Below are 24,425 nucleotides of genomic sequence, written 5' to 3'. Positions count from 1 at the left end.
AATGAATTAACTGATGTCAGTTTCACCAATTATGTTAGGAAGAACATAACTATAACTTCTCTTTTGCTAGAAAGAAAAATGCAAAACCCTATTGACTCCAGCGTAGTTGCAACGTGACATTTGTGGCCCCCAGGCCATTTTTGCCCACCCAGGTCAAGAATCGCCATGACGTCTTCTGCACACTTGAATAACCATCGTCCTTTACAGGTTTCAAAACCGTAAGGAATTGTTTTACTTAATCTTTGGGCTGAATCAGTTAATTATTCTGATTGGATTAATGATTCTGACTCGATTATTGAAATATTTGTCAACTAATTTAATTAATTGATCGTCATCTGGCGTATATAGACTCAAAAGAGCCCAATTCCAACATATTCAGAAAAGTAAGCAACCCAAAACTTTACAAAAATATGTACCTTTTGTATTTAACATGAATAAAACCATCTTTGTCTGTAAATACGTTCTACTCAGAACCACTCAAGTGGCATAATTTTAGCTTCATCCAATTCAAACTCTGTGGAAAAAAGTCCATTAAGAAGTTTTAGCTATCTAGTTATTAATTAGTCAATTAAAAATAATAATCAGCAGGTCAACCCTACACTGCACTGATGGTAAGTCAAGCAGAAAGAGTTGAGCTTTTCACATGTTGATGTTAAAAGGCTTTTTAGCTGCAGTTGCATCCTTTGCTAAAAATGATCAAGCGTTCACCAAAGGAATGCTGCTACTGAATTTCAGGCATAAATACATTTTTCTATAAAAAACAAACAAACATAGTATTTATTTATTTATTTATATTTTTTAAGGAATTTCTAATATTTTATAAAATAAGCTTAAGTGGTTAATATTTAAAACCCGATTAATCAATTAATTGCCAGAACAATCAATTACTAGAGTAATCATCAATTGCACCACAGATCTTTATCGTTGCTGGTCGTACAATTGTGCCATGAATAAGATTGTAGAAATATCCCAAAGGTGTAAGTGTGTGTGAGTGTGTGTGGAATTGAAATGATAAAGGAAGTGAGGTTGTGTTTCTGATTGTGGCAAAGATAAATGAGGTGAAAAGACAGAGGGCACAAAACAGGCCAGAAAATATACATAATCCAATCTGATTTATATTCATTTCAGAGTCTTGCGGTAACTAAAGCTTCATATTTTTGTATGCAAATCAAACCGTCGGCTTATCCAAGATTAGAAACAGTCAATAAGGCAAGCGTGTACTTTTCATGAGTCACACTTTATTGCAGATCTGCGATAAAATACTCCGTAGCAACGGTCACCGCTGATGAAAAGATAGTATGAAAAGATATTAGGTCTTCTTGACCTCCTGCGTCTCGAAACTTTAGAGATTTCTTTTTTTGCTTTTGATGCATCAACCATGTTTCCTTCCTGCCTCTGTGCATTGCGACCCATCTCCCCCTCAGTTAATGTGTCATGATGTTGTAGAGAGCAGAGCAGTGGCCCTCAGCTGCAGTCGGGTCAGGGTATCTGGCTGATGATATCTGTTTGGAAGGTGGCCTTTTAGCCGCCAGCAGCACCTTCTCTTAGCGCACGACGAGATGAGATTTGGCATGACATATGGACAGTGTGTGGGGGTGCAAGCACGCCGTCTGCTAATGTCATACCCTTTGGCCTATCTGCCTGCAGTACTCACTTCAAAACAGATGGAACCTCACAGACATGTTGTTTGTATAAAGGAGGTTAAAAAAAAACAGACTTGAAAGCCTCTTTTTGAGAAATTCAGTGGATCTTTTGGTGTTTTCTCCCAACTTGATTCTGTCATTGCAGACACCTGTTTTCAGTTACGGTCCTGCAGGGTAGGTTTATGTCATGTCAGCCCATATTCAGATGTGCTTTTAGTTGGTAAAAACTTAAACATATCATATCTTCCAGACTATAAGATACTCCAGAGCATGAGTCGCATTTCTCTCGAAATTGTCAAACGTGAGTTCGGTTGCCTTCTTTTTAGCAAACACACGGAACCTGTTGGCTTTGGAGTGGAAGTCCGGCGGGTTTTGGTCAGAAACAGCTCGGCTCCGCCGGGGTTCTGACAAGCTTTGGCGGTTTTCGTGTCCTTTGTTGCACCGTGAGTGAGATGGAAGTGTTAAGTTGACGTGCCTCTTGTGTGTAGTTCAGGTAAATGTTCATTCTGACGCATCTGTCAATTTGTACTGGCTGAGAACAATAGCTCACATTGTTTAAGCTCTGTTCAAAAGAAATGTTTCTGAGCAGAATTCAGTGTGATGCTTAATAAAATGTATTATCCGATATTTTATTCGTGCAAGTTGAATCAAAAAATTTTAAAAATGAATTCTTCTACATTAAGGTAGTGCCTTTAGCTTAATGATGTGAGTGAAAATAATACAAAATTTGTGCTTGTTCAACTAGGTGAGCACAGTTTTCTGTGAAATCATTATTTTTGCTATATTAAACTACTAAGTTTTAACAACACACAATTGAAGATTAATGAGGCATCAGAACTTAAAAAAAACAAAGTTTAGACAACTTGTCTCTTGTTGTTAAATCATATTGATGAACTTTAATTTCTGAGTTAAAACCAAAACAATTTTCTAATTGACTTTCCTTGGATTTTCAAGGCAGCAGGTGAACCTTCATTTTCAAGTTAAACCACCTTCAAATGTTTTACAGTGTAATAGGACCACATAAACTGGGGATGTCCGAGATTTTTCTTTTTGTCCCTGATATCGATCTGACAATGGTAATTGATAAAAAGATATCTATGTAAAAAAGCTCAGCGTACTGCATCAATTCATTGACCTTGCAGGAATCTCTTCCTTATTGTTGAAGAAGTGATACACGTTTGCATCTACACACTCCAATCTGCCCCATAGAGTATTTATAGATTTTTGAGTTTTTCCTCCTTAACTTTGTAAGACTCAGTTTTGTAATATCACAACATCTCTATTTCAAACAAAAGTGTAAAAGATTTAGACTTTTCTTCTGGGGTTTTAAAACACCCAGACTTGGAGATTGAATCATATGTTCAGTCCTGGAGTGTTATTGAATAAGAAATTTCCATACAAGTTCTCCTCAAAGGGTCACAAACTATTACTACTTGAAAAACATCAGCTAGACAAGATCTGTATGAAGATCTGTGATCTCAGCTCAAATTGCATAAAAGATATTTTGAAAATTTTTTGTGTGATCCTCACGATGTCTTAGAACCTTAACATCACAATCATAAAAGTGGTTTGGCCACTGACACTATGGCTGTGTTCATACAGCAGGTCAATTCCAATTTAAATTTTTTTTTTTTCTGAAATCTGATTGTTGTTTTTGGGCAATCGTTTCTACTACTAGCCAAGTGTAACAGCAGTAAGACTTACAAAAAACTATTAATTAGAAAAGAACAGTAGTGAAAATGTTTCATGTAATTTAACCATTAGAGGGTACTACACTTAAAATCTCTGCCAGGATTATTTTAGCTGTATGAAGTTCTTTAAATGTCCTATGAGTAAATATATTTGCCCATATATCCATAACAATGGGAACTGTCAATATCTAGCAGTTATTTTTGCAATTTACCGTCTACTAAAAGAGTGCCCCTCACTTCCTGCTGTGGTGGGAGTAAAATTACCGTAGTAACCCGATACAGGCTGGAAAACACAATGTCTCCCCTTTCAGAAACTGTTTTAATTTTTCAGATAGCGCTACGTGTCACGTAATTATGGTACTGCAAATTTGGCTGTGCTGTCGCCAACACATTCGGCCTAAACGGGTTAAATATTTCATCCAGTTTTTCTCATAAACCAGCCTATTTTCAAAACATTAATATTCTTCATTAGAACTTTACGGTTGGAGGGCCCAGTTATCTTTCCTTTGCCCCCTCTACCATAATGTGTTCAGACAATCGACCAGTCCATCCCCTCCCATGTCTGTACACATTCAGCTCAAATTCACCTTAAAATAATTTATCAGGATCCAATCAGGTTAAAAGAACTATAGCAGTTTTTGTTCCAGTTTTGCTTCTCATACCGAACAGCAGAATTATTTCTTCTCAGACTATTGCAAACGTACAGCGTTGACCATGAGCAGCTCTTCATTTCAACTGCAGAGAGCACAGGGGATTTGTTGTATGCGCCCGTCTTAGAAGCATCGCTTCGGACCGTAATCAGTCTGCCTCTTTTCGGTCTTTTAGTGGCACTGGCGACAGTTCAGATGCGGACTCATTACAGGAACTCTAATGAGAGAACCGGCAGCAGCCTGGAACTGTCGACACTCATGCTGCCTTACAGGAGTGATGACTGTCCCGTGGGATCACACCCTTATGCCACAACAGGCTGTAAAATGCTGTTTAAGTCATGAATCAGCATCCCCCCCAATATCCTTCTCCAGAGATTGAAGCAGAGTTGAGAGAAAACAAATGGGAATGGTGGATGAGAGAAATGGATAAGAAGACTGCGGAAAGGGATGAAGGGCGTTGTCTGCCTCTTGAACCACCAGCAAAGATTCCTTTCCTGTTTCTTCAAAACAATCAGTAGTCCTCTCAGGCAGCCCACGACTGGAATGTGTATTCCTGTGGTGGGCATCTGCAATTCGAGAGGCTATCGACTGCATTTATCTTGTCATGTCAAAGCACCACAGCCAACCCCCTCCCACACAGCCCTGCAAGTACACTGGAAAAGAAAGACTGCTGATAGCTACCAGAATACAAATGTGTGTGCAAGCAGGCATCAAATATACATTTTCCTTTAGCACAAGAGACATAGGCACACTTGAGAACACACAACAACAAACTGCCTTATCTCTGTAATTGGCACAGGGGGTCAGAGCGGCAGGCGTAGATAATCATGTCCGGGGGCCGTAGTCTGCTTTCCTCTTCCCTCACTGCTTCTTATTTTTCTTCCCTCTCTCCCTTATCATAAGCACACGGAACCCCGCATGGTTTCGCGCACTCCTAAACACGGGCACATTTAGCCACCCGCTATCCCTATCCTTATTTGCTATGCAGTCCCATACATGAGATGTTTCATGTGGAGGGCGAGTGGCTGTTCGGTTGTTCTCGGCGAGCACCGACACCCTCAACTGACTGACAAATCCCTCCCATCACCTCCAGCCTACACTGAAGGCTCTCTGGGGTGAAACACCTACAGTAAAGAAAGAAGCAAAGAGAGAAACGAGAGACAGACAAGAAACCTCTTGTCTCTGCTCTTTGAATAGGTGAAAGAGGAATAGCAATGTATTTAAAAGTAAAAGACAGTTGTGTAAAGCGATGTTTGTAGGGTTTTCATTCATTTTGCAGGGATACTCCTGCTAAATGCTGTCATCTGAACAGATGTGACCTGCCATGGCAAAACCAGGAACAAGTTGCCAGAGCAGAAATGGAGAAAAAAAACTATAAATTTCTGAGAAATTGTATTTATATTTTTAATTAAAAAAATGCTAGTCATGTCATGAAGAGACCAGTCCATGTTTTAAATGGCAGTTTTGGAAGTTTTAAAGCAGTAAACTCTTTTTTACAAGTAATTCTGACTGGCAGGCATTTGAGTGGCTGATTAGCATACCAGCTTTGGCCATTCACACACTTTTCTTATTGGTTGCGGCCAAATAGATGCATGTTTGAATGGAACACATGGCTTCCTAACATCGCCAACACAACATTTGAAGACGACAAAGTGAAATGGAAAAGATCCAAAACTTTCAGTGCAATTGCTGTGAGAGATTTTTTTTTTTTTTTACAGAGCTAAATCGTTTTTATAAAATGTATTCAAGACTTGCTGTGTATTGTGATGGGTTAGATGGATCTTGTGGTCCATCACATGTTAATAGTCTGCTCTCCTGCGCCCTGTCCTGGGAACCTGCACGACGCCGCCTGCCCGCAGATACGCGCCCATCCGGCCCCGCCCTGAGGTGCTGCGGCCGTGCTTAATGCGGTACGACGAAGACCATGTGAGTTTTGCGTGAGCAGTGATGCGCACCGTATTGACTAACTGCATCTAGTAGCTGTAAAAACCTAAAATAAAATAACTTTTTACATCAGACTTTCTTTGGGATGAAAGAAAACATCGTCTAACATGTTGCATTTAGTCATGGTTTAGTTCCAGTTAAGTTCAGGGCTCACAGATGACTCCATGACAAAGGCTCAACAAAACAGAACCCCATGGTCTTATTGGGACAAAAACTGAAAACTTCAAGAGATTTATATTTCTAACCTTCCCAGTCATACCTGTTGACAGTCAGTTCTGGGGTTTGCGTTGCTGCAAAGTAATGTATTAAAGCAGACAAGGCACCAGTTGATATATCCATCCTACCATTAGTTGTAAACATGATACCACGGTACCAAGATACCTGAACTCCCTTGACAGACACTAACCCAGACCCAGACTCTTATCCCCCTTTTGAAAACCTTTGCATTAACAAAGTATGTAATTGTTGTTGTTTTTTTTTTTTCTTTTGTTAGTTTTAGTTATTGGTTTGTGAAGTTCAGGCAAAAAAACATACTCTCCAAAAAAAATGCGTTTCATTTTCTAATAGTACACCATTGGCTCTGTCAGGCTGTAAGGTGGTTAGCATGGTTACTAGTCATGAATCATGAAATGACCGTCTCCCAGGTCTCGGAGTAAGGCTTCATTCGCATATTTCTACCTCTGTAAATGAAATTACAGCCTCACTCAGAAGAATCACCTGAGGTTTGAAGCTTATTAGGAAGACTTTTTGCTGTGTCTGTGTGTTGCATTACCATAGCCTGCCTTTTAAAAGTTGCAAATTGGTAAATTGAGTTTTTTAATATACTTTCCCCTGTATTCCATTTCTAAAACGGCAATGCACAAAATCGCAATTTACTGAAATTACCTCAATTTTCACTGTATGTGGTGTTCATATTACACTGTAAATATTTTTAATGAAATCACTTGATGTTTAGGCCGAGGAGCTAATAAGCTATTTAACCGATTATAGTGTTCAAGACACTGAACTGACAGTGAGTGAAAAGACAGGAACAATGACCCGTATTTCCACCTCTACTCGGTCTGGTTTTTGAGAACTCCTTTATTTAATGGCACATATTTGCAAAAGATGCGGTTTTAATGGTGCACTCTTCTATTCAGATGTAAGTATTGATTTTAACCCGAGAGTACTTTATTCATCTGAAAGGAAAATTAAATGTAGTGGATGGGGAACTCCTGTAGCAGTCACTCCTGCAATGAATCCGTAGATGTTTCTGACTGATGACACTTGACATGTTAAAAGCTCAATATCCAGATCTGATATTTTAGGATAAAAATGTCCTGGATGAGACCATCAGTTGTTGTCAAGCCCTGCTAATCCACCTCATTTGCTTTTATCACTCTTTAAATCTCCATCTGATTGAAGTGGTTTGAATTTCCTTATTTCTCTGTTCTTTAGATCTGGACCTGCAGCCTTAAAAACCCCCTTTTTACGGCTGCATTTCTGCCTCTGAGATTTCGGGTTGTAGTTCAGGCATCATTTGAGCTTTTGAAATGCTTATCAGCTGCTCCTCGTAAAAACAAAAAAGAAAAAAAGAAAAACATAAAGGAAAAAAACAACAAAAAAGAAACACCTTGTTGCCACAGTTGTGCATCAAATGCATCAAGAATAAATGTCCTAACTAAAGCTGAGCACAATAAAGAAAGCTACTTAAATTCTAAAGGCCTGTTTATCACTTTTACTTAACAAGGACACCTGTTTGGCTCTAGGACTGAGCAATCACGTCCCTCAGCTTCCTCTCTGCTTTGCGTTGTACACCAAGGATTCTGCAGGGATCCATTTCGTTACCAACAAACTCAGTGACCACATCAGGCCATTTATCAGAAAACATTCTCTGTTGTGAAATTTTATATATTTTTGGCTAATTCTGAAGACAAAAAGAAACAAATAAAAGAATAGAATGACTCACATGTATGACTGGCTGTTGGAAGAATGGAAGAACGCTTGAGGTATTCAATACGGGAAAGTGAGTAATGAACAATTTTTTTTTTAGTTAAGATATTTTTAATGGGCTGATTAAAAACAAATCTACACTAAACATCAGTAACTACCCAAGTACTCCAGACATACAAATAAATCATTTCAAATAACTGTAGATTATGTTATGTGCAGTAAAGGAGGAGCAAATGAAATATTTCTTTAATTTTGGTTAAAGTTCCTTTTTAGTAACGACTGCTTCAAGACGTTTCCTGCATGAAGAAACCAGCTGGATGCAATTCCCGGGAGCGGATTTTGACCGTCTTGAATCTTAAAGGACCCTTCCACTGCAGTATGCATCACGCCCTAAAAAGCTCGTAGGTAAAGTAACCAATCACAGAGAGAGTGGTACACATTTTTTTCAGGTAGCGTCCTCCGTTGCAAAGACAACGACTGTCTTTGTAAATATTTTTGTAATGAATCGTGTCTGATAAACACTCCTCAAAAGTATTCATTTTGCTTGCGGATACAAAAGCCAGACGGTGGAAGCGGACTAGTTGAAACAAAATATCAACTTTGCCGTCAGAGCGCATTTCTGCGTAAAATACGCCCACAAGCTTCTGGCCAATCACAAACATTTTGCATAGAGCTTTGGGTGAAATAGTCCAGCCAGGGCCTGGTCCATTGCGCCTTCCATCGCATACAAGATGATGCATTTTTGTGTCACGCATCGCCTTGGTTCTCAGTGAGAACTGTTTTTGACACTTCAAATGGAGAACTTTATGCCTGCACATTAGATCTTCAGAAAACCTTAACGAATGCTGGGAGTTTTGTCTCAACTGCGAAAGCCACCACTGGCTAGGGCCAGTGGTCGCTTACCCTAGCCTGTGAGATAGTGTTTGAAGTTCTTGCACCTGCTCTACAAACTCCATTACTATGGGGGCATGCACAATTTCTCACACTTTATAGTCATTCCCCTAAATTATATTTGGATTAGAGCATTACCTCCCTGAAATGAAAGTTAGATGCTCATGTGTAGTTCAAAGCCTTCCTGAATTATTTAAAACGTGATTGCCAAGCTTGTGGCCTGCATCTATGTATTTCTTTCTAAAAAGACATGCTGTTTTTCTGTCCTCTTAGACATACGTTTGTAGTTTTTTTCTTTTTTTCTTCTTGCAGTAATGAATCATTTCCCTTGCTGCAGCCTCTTTTGAAAACATAACAAAGGAATCTTGGAGGTTGCTCCTACTCTGACTGACGTCTCTAAATCCCTATTTACATTTCTTTAGGGATACAGTGCCCTTAATTATTCTTCAAACGATGCTCTCAATCATCCCTTGGTCTTCTAATAAACGCTATGTGTGTAAGCAGTGACGAGGCGGCCTTTGTTTTGCCGGAGACTCGCCCCCGCCGTCCAGACAGCAGCCGACTTGAGTAATCAAGTGTGAAGGTTGTGAGGAGCAAACAGCTATTAACCTCCCAAACACAGGCCATCATCACCGTCTGCAGAGGACAGACGGGAGGGTGTGCATGTGTGACGGCGTGAGTGTGTGAAAGAAAGCAAGTGCCAGCCCTGCTGACTGCAGCATAGGGATCATGCGTCTGTGCCTTTTATAGCCGTGGGATGGGTAAGGTAGCTCATGTGTGTCTGTTGGTGCATGGTGCCTGTCTGGGGGGAAAGATTGCTCACACGTCTGTGTGTTTGTGCATCGATGTTCTTCTATTTGAGTGTGTGCAACGATGCTTGGATTGTGCAACTCTACAGCATTGACCGCACTCCGGTAAATAGCAATTGCCGTGCGTGGCAGTGTGTACTTTGGGACTTGCGCGTAAATACCCTGGCATTCCTGTCTATTTGTTCTGATTTGCAGGAAAAGCAGGCCATGTTACCCGCTCTGTCAGCCTATCCAGTGTGATCTCGGCACACATTATTCCCATATGGCAGTACAGCACGGTTGGTCTTGGCAATGGCCGGTCCTGCGAATGCCTGTTTGACATGCCACTGTGTCGACTGGTGTGATGCCATGCTGAACCGTCCCATCTGCTCTAGACCAAGCTGGCACAGAAGGGAACTCGTACAGAGACGGACATGAAGGGAAAGAAAAGGGGCAATGCACCTGGTGCTTAGCAAGGTGTGGATTCCAAATGCTTTCTGAATTGTTCTCTTCAAAGAAATTCAGGTAGGATGGCGAATTAGTGGGTGAGACTTTGCCCACTAAGTTGCAGAATAGCTCTCATGCACAGTTTTGTTTGGATTTGGTAACGGAAGTGTTGATATGATCTCATGTGATGCTTTGGGGTCCTTATCTAGACCTCATCTAAGGAGTTTAACCATTATTTTACAACCAGTCCTCATTTACTAAACAACCTTTTCAAAGCCCTTGATTAATCATAGCTCCCGTTGTTTGTTGTTGTAGTGCCTGTGATTTTGTCTGCTGTACCCCAAGCAGGCCTCGAGGCAAATTTGTGTGGCCAATTAAAAATAAAAAAAATTAAAAATCCCAGCTCATTCTATTGTGCACAATTAGTAAAACGGTATTCCAAGGTATAGTTGGTGTTTTGGGGATTTTTTTTATGCTTGAGTGGATGGGGAATGTCACAAAATTTCACATTTTCTTTTGGTTTGGTCCTCTTTCATTAAGGCAGACCAAACCACCTAGACAATATTACGCACTTACTCGTTTGGGTAACGTCAGACAAAAACCGCCTAAAGTGAGCCGCAACCAAGCTTTTCACCATCTTTTTCTGTAGACACTTTGCCGGATGGTCCATTTTGCATTCCTGCTGTACTTGAAACTACACCAGGGCTCACTTGCATGCGCACAGAAACCCACATTTTCCAACAGACCAGAATTTGCTTATTTGTTCATCACCAGAGTACATGTGAGCTTTCACACTTACCCAAACAAAGGAGAGTATCAGAGGAAATGAACTGTGTAAAGCAGACAAACAGTTTAGGTGTGAAAGCATGCTTACAGTCTGAGTGGATTTTGCTATTTTACACTGATGCTGCTCGTGAAATAGAGGCTGCTGTGGCTCCAGGTCTTTTTGTGTTGTCACCTGGGTTGTGCTAAGATATACCCAGCTGTCCTAGTAGGGTGTGTTGAGAGCAGCCAAAACATTTGACATTGAGGTTTATTAGAGCTCCACGTTAAAAAGCAGTAGATCAAAGGTTTTGTCCTCAGACAATAAACTGGTACCATAATGAACTAGACCACCTTATCAAAACAGAGTACTCATGCTAACGCAAACCGAGCAACACAGCAAAGTCTCAGAAGGAATATAGCTCTAAATTGATAATACAGCTCTAAATGTTTCAGGTGATGTCTGTAGGTGCTTTATGATCACATTAGAGTCTACTGTACCTGTCCCTGTGTTGGAGCAGCACATCAGGCTGCTCTAGAGAAACACTTTGTGGGTCAAACAATGTCCTTGTCAGGATAAGCTCATAAACTACAGCGTCCTAAATGTCAGTGGCTGTTTTTAATCAGATAGGGGACCCGAGCTGGGCAAATGCCTATTCATAACTGATTTTGATTGGTTCAGTGCAAAACAAAATGTTTTTGGAGCATCACTAGTTTTTGTCTTCAGGGTTGTAATAGATGGATTCCTGAAGAGAAATAGCGTCTTTCTTGGCCTTCGTTGCAAAACCTGCATGATTAAATTATTGCGTGGAAATTTTGTTTGTTGCTGAACAAAGTTCAAATATATTTTAAGTTTGGAGTTCAGTTCATTTTCAGCCTTGCTTTTTCCTAAATACCACCATTAAAAAAACCCCACATCTTCAAAGTTGTAAAGTAAAGGGATGTGGAAAGACATTGTGGACGGTGGTGAGTTGCAAATATACTGTAGGCAGTAAAAATGTCAAGCTTAGTAAACTATTTGTGGCAAAAATGGTTTTTATTTCTTAAAGGAACCACATTAAATATGCAGCAACTACAGATAAGAGTGTTATGTTCTTCTGTAAACCCACATTATCCAGCATGTTTAAGATACATCCATAATTTTATTCAGTGTTCACCGTTTCTGACAAAGTAGGAGCACATAGCATTTTCTACGTCTTTATAGCATGAATGTTTTATGAGGTGCATGCATTTTGCAATATGGTTATTCCAGTAGGGAGCCAATTTTCTGGTATATATATAAATCATTCTAGCTGGTTAAGGCATGACTAACACCAATGAACAGGCTGCGACTTCAAATAAAGACAAAGAGATAATATTACTTACGATCATGTTTACTATTCCTTTTAAATGAATGCAAAATAATATCTTTTATGTTTTGTTTCACAAGATTTTTCACAAGTTTTGAGAGCCGACAGGCAGTCAGTGTTAACGTTGTATGGGCTTATACCGTTATTTTCTGTCAAAGATTATTTCCGTATAGGTGACTGCAAAAATGTTACCATAATGTACTGTGTCATTCAAACGCATTAACGGCTTTTTCACATTTCTTCACATTACTACTTTAAATTTCAATATGATTTATCTATTGATTTTATGTAACACGTTTAAACAAGGCAGTGGATAATTGTAAAAATTGAGGGATATTGCTTCATGGTTTTTAATAGGCATGTAATACAACCCCACTCTGAGGGTCTCGGTGATCTGTTAGACAACATTGGTGAGTTAACGGCATCATGGAGGCCAAGCAACAAACCAGACAGGTCAGAGGTGAGATCGATCTGTGCTGTGGAGTCTAGTTGGATGAATATCTTAATAGTTGATGATTAGCATTTTGAAGAAGTTTCTCTGTCATTTATAAACACCTGATCACTCCCAGATGTCGATGTTATGCCTACTATTTCAGTGCATGTTTTGTTAATAGGCTGGAGTTTTTTTTTCTAAACACCAAAAAAAATGTCAAGTGTGTTTTGATACGAATTGCCTGCTGGAAAAATGCATCAGTTCATTCTTAAATTTGTGACCATCCAATTTTAGACAGATTTATGTTTCAATTGGATACTCTGCTCATTTTATAATGAAGTATGCCATGGACTGTGGCTCAATAGTCCATGCCATCAACCTTTAACAATGGTACTACTATGACAGTCATCAGCAAATTGCGTAATTTGGCCCAACATGCTGACTCTGATACATGTTTGTGTAGAGAACAACAAAACATTAGTGAGAGGATACAGCCCTGTGGTGATCCAGTAGAGAACTCTTGAACATTTGACAATGTGCAAGTAACTTTTGACCGATTGGGATCTGTTGGTTAAGAAGCCAACAGGCAACATTCGTTCTTTTCAACTGTCTAGCCAGGATGTGTGGCTAGATCCAATTAAAAGCAGAGCAAATGTCCACCTTGAGGAATTCACACCATTCAGCTTCGTCGCCTTTCCGTTGCCGCATCAACCACTCCACATCTTGACCTTTTGGCAAAGAGGTCAAGACAAATGCACACCTCCCTTTCTAGATGGTCATCTGTAGCAATTCTCCACTGCACCTGCAACTGTGTCTTGCTTTATGCTAAGATGAGCAGGAAAATTGGTTCACAGTAAAACCAGAAAACCTTCACCTTTCTGCATAGCTCAATATTCCCAGTGCTACAGAGTATCTTAAGTGCTTCAACGGAGAATGTAAGCAGTTGGTAAAAGTTACAATCACAGGAAAGGAAACAACAATGAAAGTTATAGACTTTGGAAAGAAAGACTGGCTTTTCCAACCAACATGTATTGTTTAATGTCAAGGAATTCTACTTAATCCTTTGCCATGGTCATAAAATTAGTACTATGCTTTGTCAATTGTAGTTTTATTCTAATTAGTTGTAGCAATGGGATGAACACTATTTATAGGATTTGTTCATGTGTGATGTGTGTGTGTGTGTGTGGGAGGGGTGGATTTAAAAAGCAACATGCTGAGGGCCAGCGTTTAAAGAAATCAATGCTGAGTCAAGTTGATTCCGAAGAGTTGCAGACATACCTGGGACGCGCCTCGTCGATGGGATCTGTTGGAGCACTTTGTGTTTCCGGGGAAACGCAGCATGGCGAAGTCATTTTAGGAAAAGGAGAACCATGTGAAAAATGGAATGACTGCTAGAGAGTCAGAGAACTTCAATAACCTCAAGTGCGCGTTGGGTTTGTGATGGAAATATATAAATGTGTGTCATTACTTCATAAGCGACACTAACGGGGCCGTGCCAGGAGAACAGATGGCAGAGGAGAGAGGGAGCATTGGGTTGCCATAAAATCTGCAATACACACCCGTGCACTGTACACACCAGCTCCCTCAGCGCAACATAAAAAATGAAAACCCGGCAATAAAACCGCTAATCTCAGTGTGTGCCTCATAAAGGTACAGGTAGCTCCTCACATTTCCATACTCCTCCTCATGACGATCACACTCACACAGACACACAGTCGACACACATTGTAAGCGTCGTCTCTGTCTTTGCTGCCTGGCCAGGAAGTCGGCAGTGCTGACGTTGCATTGTGTCCTGGCACAAACACAACATGTCCTCCCATTACACTCGTTTTCTGCCCGCTCACCAACATTGGTGAGACCAAAATTAAAATTCTGACTGAAGTATTTTATAGTTTGTTTTTGGCAACGGACAAGCACACCCCGACACACGCACGCACACCCCCAGACCTCCTGTGGTGTTATTAGTAGCGCCGGCTTGTGCTCGCGCCGCGAGAACATACAGGGCAGCATGTTTGTGTGTGGGAGCTCTATCTGTTGTGCACAGCTTGGATTTCTCTCCTCTGCAAGGTGAAACAGAAGAGCAAGCTCTCACTCACTCACACACACGCACGCACACCTCCCACTGGTGTTGAAAGCAAGAAAACCATGTGGTTTCATGTGGCAGCTGATGGTACACCTGAGAAACACCCACCATCTTCTGCTACTTCTATCTGAACCCCACAAAAATCCTGGACTTGTGTTTAACAACCTGATTTAAGACTGTTAAAAGGGCAATAAGTGATTTTCATACTATATCTATATATATCACTTACTCACCTTCTTGTAGCAAATACAAAGTAATTACAGCTGCAAAAACATATTAAATAACTTGAATATGAATTGTCATATCTCCCTGTCTGACCTTTGGTTGGTGCGGTGTGTTTGGAGTCATACCGTGTTGGTTGTACAGTATTCCATGCTTTCTTCATTTAACTTTATTTAGAGCCTAGTTTGAAGCAAAGACTTAAAGATGTCAATGCTTCTTAAAAATTCCTCAGAGATTCCACTTTACAAATAATTAACACAAAAAGGAGACGGTGCTGTGGGTTTTACTGGAATCGTGACCAAAATAGGAGTACTATTATACTCACATATCGCTGGGATATGTTTTGTCTTGCCAATCAATGTTTTAGGTGGCTCTTTGTCTGCTCCTCTTTAAAAAACCCACAATATCAACTGTTCTTGTTAGGGTGTTGTTAATCCTGATAGTCCGGTAGATTCGGTTCGATTGGTGCTACCCAAGGCATGCAAGGTTTTAGTCCGCTTAGATCGAACTCTAGTTCGTTTTTCTTTCGTTTAGAAGGTCCGGTTCGTTTGGGGAGGTGTGAATGCAGCATGCGCTGAATCTTCTGCTGCTATGAGTAAATCATCTGGTACGGTGAACCTATCCACTGATTTTTTTTTTTCCGTGGAACGTAGCTCCAAAGAATTCATATAAAATCTTCCCTACTGATTTTTTTCAAAGAACACGTTTAAAATATTGGAAAGAAAATGCAGCTGAAATACACAGAAGCAGTCAATCCAAGAGCACCGTTTATTTTCCTTGATGGATCATTGTCTGATTGTCTCTACCCACAACAGTGGAGATAAGGAACATATTAAATTATGCTGTATCACAAAGACAGTTTCTGATGTATGGATTAAGGCATATAAAGTTATATATGACGTATAAACTATTAAAGCATTTTTAGAGGGGATCTCAATTATTCATGGATTTTATCTATTCAAGTTGGTCCCTAAACCACTGAATATCTTGGTACTGTATTCACCATCATCTTTTTGCTTTTTTGCATTTTGCTCTGCCCTCCACCCTATGCATCCGCTTTCTGTCCCTTTTTCTCCACCCTTAATCTGACAGAAGAAGCAAGTTATGATAATGCTTTCTCCCAGAAAGCTCAAATCGCACAGCTTGAATTGGTAATCATTATTGTGATACTTAGACATTGCAGATTCTGTCAGAAGGGCAATATAATTGTTATTTAGGGGGAATCTGGTGTAATTGTACCTAAGACTGTAGTTAAACTGTCGGTGTTCAGCTGAGTCAGTCACACATTCAGGACCATTTCTCCATAATATTATTCTTACTCTGATTTAAAGTCAGAGTTCTTTCCTTGTTATAATTTATTTGGAGCATTTATCATCTAGAAAACCTTGAACATTTAACTTGCAACGTTTGCCCTACAATTCATCCATGACATGACTGTCAATATTGATTTTGCCACCAATTTTTACATTGGTAATTGTTTTAACACGTCCTTTAATGGACGTAATCTGGAAGGTTCAAATAGTAGAACTGATGCTCCTCCACACCAAAAGGAATTAGAGGGATCTGAGCAGAATGTTTCCTGGATGACTCAGAACTTGCTTGACTGAACATATATTAGATCAAAAGTTTAAATACATTCACCACAGGCAAGAATATTACATTATTTTTGAAACCAAAGTGGAATGGTTATAAAGCAAACAATTTCACTGAATTAAGAAAAAAAAACAAGAACTGTTTGTGCAAGTTTGACTTTATTCTGAATTTTCTACAATGCACACACAGCCAAAAATAATGGAGACAAGCTAAATTGTACATGTACTGAATAACAATCAATAATAAAGGATTGTACTATACCGAAAATATGCCAACCCCTTTTTGTAGCAACAAGCCTCTGGCACAATTCTGGCTGGAAAGTTTTGTAATGGATTTGGTTTTTTTCCTAGAATTTTATGGTAGTTTTTTTTTTCTTAAAGGGACTGTACTATGTAAATATTCACTTTTCTGAGCTTTACATAAGGTTATGTTATTCTCTCATCAAAAACATACATGGAAAGTTGCCTTGATTCTTTCATGCATGTTTGAGGAATACTTCAATCTCCATGGCAACCATTCAGCTGTCCTAGAGCCGCCTTGGAGGACAAAGCCCCGCCTCACAGAGGGGCTTCCCCACCCGAACTCCCCCACTCAGCTCCTTTAGATTAGTCAGCAGCAATTAGCAAACACCTGCTGGAACTGCCTTTCTGCTGAGCTCATTGTAGGAGCTACTTCTCAGTGAAATGCTAGTAAAAACGTTAAAGGGTTAACAAAGGCGCCATGTTGTGATGACTTCCTGAAGGCGGAGTTTCAGAAAGAGCAGGAGTTTTTAAAGAGACAGAGACCCAATTTTAAGGTGTTAAATTACAAAGGGAGATTTCTTGTAAGTCATTTTAGACTCAAAGGATATTTTGTTACTTGATGGACGTAATCTGCTATAAAATGATAGATTATAGCAGATGGTGCTATAAAATGACTCTTTGTGCCTGGAAAACACATAATACTGCCTCTTTAATATTCAACTTTCTACAGTGCACCAGAAATCTAGTTTTAAAAAAAAAAAAAATCAAAGTTACAAAATTAAAAAAATTAAAAAGTGAGCAATTAAAATGCATTCATTAAAGTGTATTATATCTTCGAAACCTTTTGCTTGGACTCTATAATCTTTCTAGCCTGAGAAACACCTTGGGATCCTCAGGAACCAGATATGCCTGAATCTGTGTCCCTCTAAGTGTGGAAGACGAGAAATATGTTTCGTCTCTCAGTTCTTGATTTGCCGTGCTGGAAATGTTGCTATCATTAGCCCACAGCAGAGTGATGATCAGCTCCCCACTCTCGAGTTGTTTTGATTAGAGTTGAAAACTGCGCTCAAGCGCTCCCTGCTGCAGCAGCGACCCCCAACACACACACACACACACACACGCCTGCACACCCCACAGCTTGAATAGAGACTGATGGCAACAACTTGCAGCCATTGGCTGAGGGCTCGTGCTCCATTGATCCAGTTGAATTAATCAAGTTGTTTACAAAGAAAGCACAGCAAGCCAATGATGGATGGCGGCGTATAATTATGCAAGTACCTGCAAAGATCACACCTCTCACTTACGCTGTGCTGACACAGTCCATCAAAGTAATCGGGAATCTGTTTGTACACTAGTAAAGAAATGTTGACTTCTCTTCAGGTCTCATTTAGCATATTTCTCAGAATCTGTCGGGGGAGCGGGGAGTACAAAGTACCCCTTGCCCTGCTGATGCCTGCAACAAAACGAGAGGATATAACTAGCAAGATGAGAATGAATTGCATTTAATAACTGGCAGTCCCCTTTGTGAGAAGACAATGTGGCCCTGTGCTGCTCAATGCAATGAATAATCCTCCATGCCCTGAGCTGTATTAACGGGTTAGTGGCTCATTGAACCGTGAGTGGCACATCTTCGGTTTTCTTGCTTGCAGGGTTACCTGTGCGGCGATTTAAGGCTTCACTTCGCCTCGCTGACAGAGATAAAACACCAGCTGCTTTTGTCAATATGTGCTTTGAAGGAGTTCACCGATGACCGATTTTCATTAATGGTTCGAATTTAAGCCCGCGTACAAATATTTGGAATAGCTCAATCAAGTCGACGTTACTCCCGTGATGAAAATCTGCGATTTGACGCATGACTGTTTGAGCGCATGTGAAGAGAGCAACTCATTCTTGGATGCTAAGAATGTTGGATTAAACAATATATAAAGCCACGTTATGTCAGAAAGAGGGGGTGGGGGGGATCCTCCATTTAAAGGGATGTTTCAGGACGTATTCTTTGTTGTACAAATAATAAAAAAATGCAGTGCAACAGATCATTAGCAGATTGTTAAGGCTCTCGGGCAGCTGCATGGGTTCCATTTATGCTCATTTACCACACATCTTAGAGTTTATTCATGAGATATGTTTACATTTTGAAATGAATATGTAGCGGCCTTACAGTGATAATGCTGTAAAACGGACGCAAGTTTTTGTTCACAGACAGACTTCCAATTCAAATAGAAAATTATGTTCCAGTTCCAATGGTCTTTGGACTTTGTAATGTACCGATTATGGTATTCGCTGTGACAGCATCGTGGAAATAGTTTGCCTGACCAAGACATCGACTGACACTGCTGCAGTGGGAGACGTTGGCTCTACGTTCTGCAGTGGGAAATTCTGCCTGAAAATAGCCAGAGCAAATAAAACGTCCAGGGGAAAAAAACTGCTCTGGGTCTCATAGTGGAAATGTGTTTTTAGATAGCTTTTCCTCAGCGTTGGTTGCCATGGTTAAAGGTTGAGGCTAACTGGGTCAAGGTAACCCGCTTACTGTAGCATCATTTTTTACAGTAACCATTACAATGCGTTTGTCCTAACCTGGACTTTTTCCCTACCTTTTCATTATTTTCCCCTCCTTTTTCTCAGTTTTGACCTGTCTGCCAGCTACTCTCATCCACGCATTCTCTCCTTAGAGCAGCAAACCTTTTCCTTTATATTCTTTTCACGCGAGCTTTGATCAAAAATCTTTCTTTTCAATTTCATGCAGCTGAAGGGTAAAAAAAAAAGGCTTTGGGGAACCCCCCCCCCCCCCCCCCCCCCCCCCCCAAAAACAATGATATCATAAAAAAGTAACGGTAGTAAATTGGAAAACAGTTCTCCTGTGAGCTGAAGGTGTTCTCGCCTTGCAGGGCTATGAGTCGACAGGACAACGCACCCTGAAGGCTAAATACCTTCACATCCGAGTGGGAAAGGGGACAATCATATTTCACCAGTCTGTCCTATATCATCCTCTCAAGCAGCAACCATAATACTCTCTGGCTTTGGCCAGCTAACCAACCAGAAAACAGCCACCGACTCCAGAAATGCATTGTGCTTACAAATATTTGATCCACAACATTAAATTATTACAGTTCAGAAAGATCTAATCTTTACTTTGCGCCTTTATCTAGAAGACAAACTGCTTCACGATTTCCTGCCTCTGTGGGTAAAACAGACAGAAGCTTAATGGAAGTGACTGGTATCCCGCAGCAACACACCGTTTCAGTGTGCCCTGCAGCATTTCAGGTGGAAGTTTCTGTTTAGTTTATTGCTCTTTATGAAATGTTCCTCCTTTCCTTTCATTAGTAATTACCTTCATCACCTCAACACTATGACACAGTGCCGTAATGTTTGGCCTCCAGCTTCTAAAGCCATGTGTTGAATGATTTTTTATTTTTTTTTTCTTCCTTCCTTCAGTGCCATTTTCTGTATTTCCCTCTTTTATGCCTTCTTTGAATCTTTAAACTCCAGCCGAAGCGTTTGCCAGCTGCCGCCTTGGCTTTTGTGGGGAATCGCATTAGCTTCTCATTCCGCGCCGGAGACCGGATCCATGACTGTTGTTTTAATTAAAATCCACAGTTTCCTGGCACCGCCACGCCACCGCTGATGCGATCGAGCTTTGTTGTTCGCCGCGTATAAATAGGCCTCGGTCCTCTGCTAATGCAAATATTTCTCTAATAAGCATCTCTGCGACGCCATCTGCCGCAGCGTAGAAATGCCCTTACTCCGCCGGTTGCATTGATGGATTGCAGAGTAGTGGCGGGGCGGCGTTTGACGTTCAGAAGTGGAGAGCAGCAGTTTGAGGATTGAGCTGATAAATCTTTCTGTCTTGCCCTTCAACTCCTCCAGTTATGGGGCACTTTTGAGACTTTTCTCTTTTCTGTTTTGGTGAGCTATAGGCTGTTGGACTATCTGTCCCGTTGGCAGTTTGTACCTCCCTATTTCATCTCTTCTTAGTTTTCTATCTAAACAAACCATTTACCACATCCAAACCTTGCATTCAAAATTTACACCTCAGAAATTTGTCCATATTTCATTCAAAAGGTTTTCCCATTTTTAATCAATGCATGCCATCTATTTGGATGGCAATGAGTCATATTGAGTTCAGAAGTCCATAGAGAAAAAGTAATTATGTGTCACCTGCAAGCTATTCTTGCAGAAAACTGACAGAAAACCAGATTTTCAGCTTTTTACGAGATCAGAGCTGCAACATGCAATACATCCAAAATGCAAAAACAAAATAAGATGGAGATGTAACAACCAAACAACATTTACTTGCAGCTCTATTCACTAGCAACAATGTTACTCATCAATAGTTGAATCTCTCAGCTATTTTCTTGAAAATATTTAAATGGGGGCAAAGAAAGAGTCAAGCTCCTTTACTGTTTTTTTCAGATTTTGGTTATCCTAAGAAAGGAGTAAGTGACAATCAGATGGTATTGAGAACAATATTTGGTATTGTAGTATCAGATAAGGCACTGTAAAATGGTAGGTTCATGTTGAGAGTCTTATCTTCTCCCTCAAAAAGAAAAATATGGGGCGTGCAGTGGTGGCGTAGTGGTTAGCGCGACCCACATTTGGAGGCCTTGAGTCCTCGACGCAGCCGTCGCGGGTTCGACTCCCGGACCCGACGATATTTGCCCCATGTCTTCTCCCCTCTACTTCCCCGTTTCCTGTCAGCCTACTTTCATATAAGGGACACTAGAGCCCACAAAAAGACCCCCTGGAGGGATAAAAAAAAGAAAAATATTCATTTGACTTGACAGCATTAACATAAAAGGAGCTAAAGACAGAGTTAAACATTGACTGGTGAAAACTCTGACCATTGATCTGCTGTCGATTTATACTTAGAAACTTGACTTTACTTCAAAGCTAGAAATACATCATTTTTTGTAAACACTAGCTTTGGCCTGAAGGAGATGTAAAAAATAAATAAAAATTGAACTCATCTGGTGTAAAAACAAGTTTCAGTGATCTGCCGTGAGTTCGTCTCGTCCTAATCCTGCGTCAGGACCCGAATTGAGAAACACTGGCCTAATCACGGCAAAAATACGTTCCATCAACCGTCCAGCTGGTCAACTTATCTAGGGCTGACAGTCATTTCAGGCTGACATCATTGAAGTAAGGTAAAGTAAAAAAAAAAAATCTTTTAACAGTCCTTTCAGAAGCTACAAATTATATGCAACCTTCAACTTTTAAGGGTTAGTTAACGTTGTATCTAGCTAAACTACAAACTCTGTTCCACCAACAAACCTCAGTCTCGGGTTCAGTTGAAGTGAACTCTGGTGCGGTTTGAATGCATATGTGAATGCGAAGCGGGCCAGAGATTGCTCCAAAAGCAGCAAGTGGATCACAGCACAAGGCATTCTGGGTAAAAATGACCAAAACAAACACGTGTCTAGGGCTAGCGGGAGAAATGTTATGCTAAGTCGAAGTCTTTTGCTAAAAACAAGAGACAGATACTACAACCACTAAAATCTGATGCCATTACGTTTACATTACATATTCTGAAAAAGGAAGTTACACTCAGTGTCGTCCTCAGAGGTTTCTGTGTCGCTTCTTTCAGTTGTTTTTGGTGCAGTGCCCCCCACAGGCGAGGAGGAGAAGAATAGCTTTTGCAAAAGGTTTGATTCTTTGGACACAGCAGCTTGAAAGCGAACTGCAGCAGCTGGAAATGTAAGAAATGTTACAATTTTGGTCCCCAATAGAACTAAGTCTACCAGATTATGACTTGGTTCTAAGTCTACCAAACTGGTAGACTTAGAACTAAGTCTAAAAATTGTGTGTGAAGACACACACAATTTGTGTCTTCAAATTGTGAAGACACAATTTGAGAACATAAATCAGATTAGAACCCATCAATTTCTCCTTCTGGAAAGTAATTTTTGCTGTCATAGCCTAACCCCACTTCCCGACAGCCGCTGGTTATCATGACCAAATGCAAAACATTTTGATGTAACAAAGCATCTCCAGTTGCCATTACTTGGTTCTCTGATTTACCTTTCAAGTTCGTTAAATGTAAACCATCATTCTAGGATTTTGGGAAAACATATTTTACAGTTTAAAGAATGATTGATGTGAAAGTGTGTTGCAAACATGCTGGTTTTCTTCCCACCACCTACCGCGTGAGAACCCCGTGTGTGGGCGCGTTGTCTCGCGCGTGTTCGTCGGAGTGTGTGGTTTAGGGTTCGCGTCATTTCCACTGGTTGTTTGTGACTCGAATTTCTCCTCCCACAGGCAAAGGACCTGAGACGCTGTTCGCGGGGCAGAAGCTGAATGACAACGAGTGGCACTCGGTGAAGGTGGTGCGGCGAGGCAAGAGCCTGCAGCTGTCTGTGGATAATGTCACAGTGGAAGGTGGGTTGTGTTGGGGACACGGACGTCCTGTTCCGCTGTTGTGAAAACTGATATTTAGGAGTATTAATAGCAAAGTTAAAATGTGGTATTTGCTAAATGTCAGAGTCTTGCTAGCATTTAAATAACAGTTCCATGACACGTCAGTGAGTAAATATCAATACCCTTCCACAATCGCATCCCACACTGACTCATCTTTGTGTGGCTCATCTTTCGACAGATGACTGTTTAAATGCAGCCTCTTCAAAAGTAATATTTAGGCACTATAGAATAAACAACAAAGTTCGTTTTTTTATCTTCTTAAGTTGCTGTATTTATTTACTAGGTTTATTTGATAGGAACAGACACACAATAACACAAACAGAATAAAACAGCAGCTCCATGCCTGTATTATGGAGCTTGTAGCATAAGCTAATTTGTGCCATTTGTCCCTAGATAGGCATTTCCAAACAGTCCACCTAAAGATTGTTAGGAAGTGAAATAATAATAATGTAAATATTAAAACATGACATTGACAACATATGCAGTGTCACGTTGACACATTGCAACGTGACGTCACGCACAACGTTTTTTGCCAAAAGCTGCTGTCCAACATTGACTTCCATTGGTGTTAACCGTCAAGTTGCTAACAACGCGCTAAGTCTTAAATGTACATGTCGCATTTTAAAGAGAAATGGACGCAGTGCTTTGCTACTAATTGTCAACACCACAACAACTAGATGACAAGGTCCAGAGGTCTCACATTTCACAGGTCAGGAAAAAGTTTGAAATAAAATGTTATGCTAGCTTGACTTTGACAACCTTACCGTGCAGATGTGCTGCAGAATTCTGCGTGTTTCAGTTCAGTTGAAATAAAAAAGGTGACCGACACACCAACTCTGACAGATCATCAGTAGCACGTGCTTAAATTAGCTAATCTACCACTGCCGCTAATTTACACATCAAGCCTGGAAACATAATACTTTAGCAAACTGAATGATCTGTTCTTTACGTGGTAAATGTTTGCATGTTTTTTTAGTGTTGAATATAAGATACACTAGTGGAGCTGTTGTCAGTCAGTTTCTATGGCAAATACGTGTAGCTGACAGAAGGAAAGACAGGATAAAGGAGAATACGGGTGGTTTTGAGTTGTTAAATGGTTTTTCTGCTTTATTTTCCTTTTGCTGTTTGGCACTGCGCTAGATTAATAAAACATAAAGCTCCAGGTTTTATTCTTTTATCTTAATTTATTTTACTTTGTCAGCGCAGCTATGAATGGCCTGTAAAGGAATCGGCTTTTTTGCCCTCCAGCGTTGTACACATGCATAGACGTGAACAATAATATGTCCATAAAGCAAAGAAAATAAAAAAACATGACAGTAAGAATGCTGTATTTGACATAACCTG

At 40.3% G+C, this 24,425-nt stretch overlaps 1 protein-coding gene across 7 annotated transcripts in view; it reads left to right on the top strand.

Moving 5' to 3' along the window:
* Positions 1–24,425, top strand: part of nrxn2b (neurexin 2b) — an 811,562-nt gene that overhangs the window by 373,044 nt on the left and 414,093 nt on the right. For all 7 annotated transcript variants that reach the window (XM_028038131.1, XM_028038134.1, XM_028038130.1 and 4 more), the window contains one exon: positions 22,923–23,042. In XM_028038131.1, the coding sequence (XP_027893932.1) occupies positions 22,923–23,042 (120 nt within the window). The remainder of the gene's footprint in view (positions 1–22,922; positions 23,043–24,425) is intronic.

The sequence above is a fragment of the Xiphophorus couchianus genome, chromosome 14 (genome assembly GCF_001444195.1).
Source record: "Xiphophorus couchianus chromosome 14, X_couchianus-1.0, whole genome shotgun sequence".
Taxonomy (NCBI): Eukaryota; Metazoa; Chordata; class Actinopteri; order Cyprinodontiformes; family Poeciliidae; genus Xiphophorus; species Xiphophorus couchianus.
The sequence above is the reverse complement of the archived record's forward strand: the minus strand, read 5'-3'. Positions and strand labels throughout refer to the sequence as shown.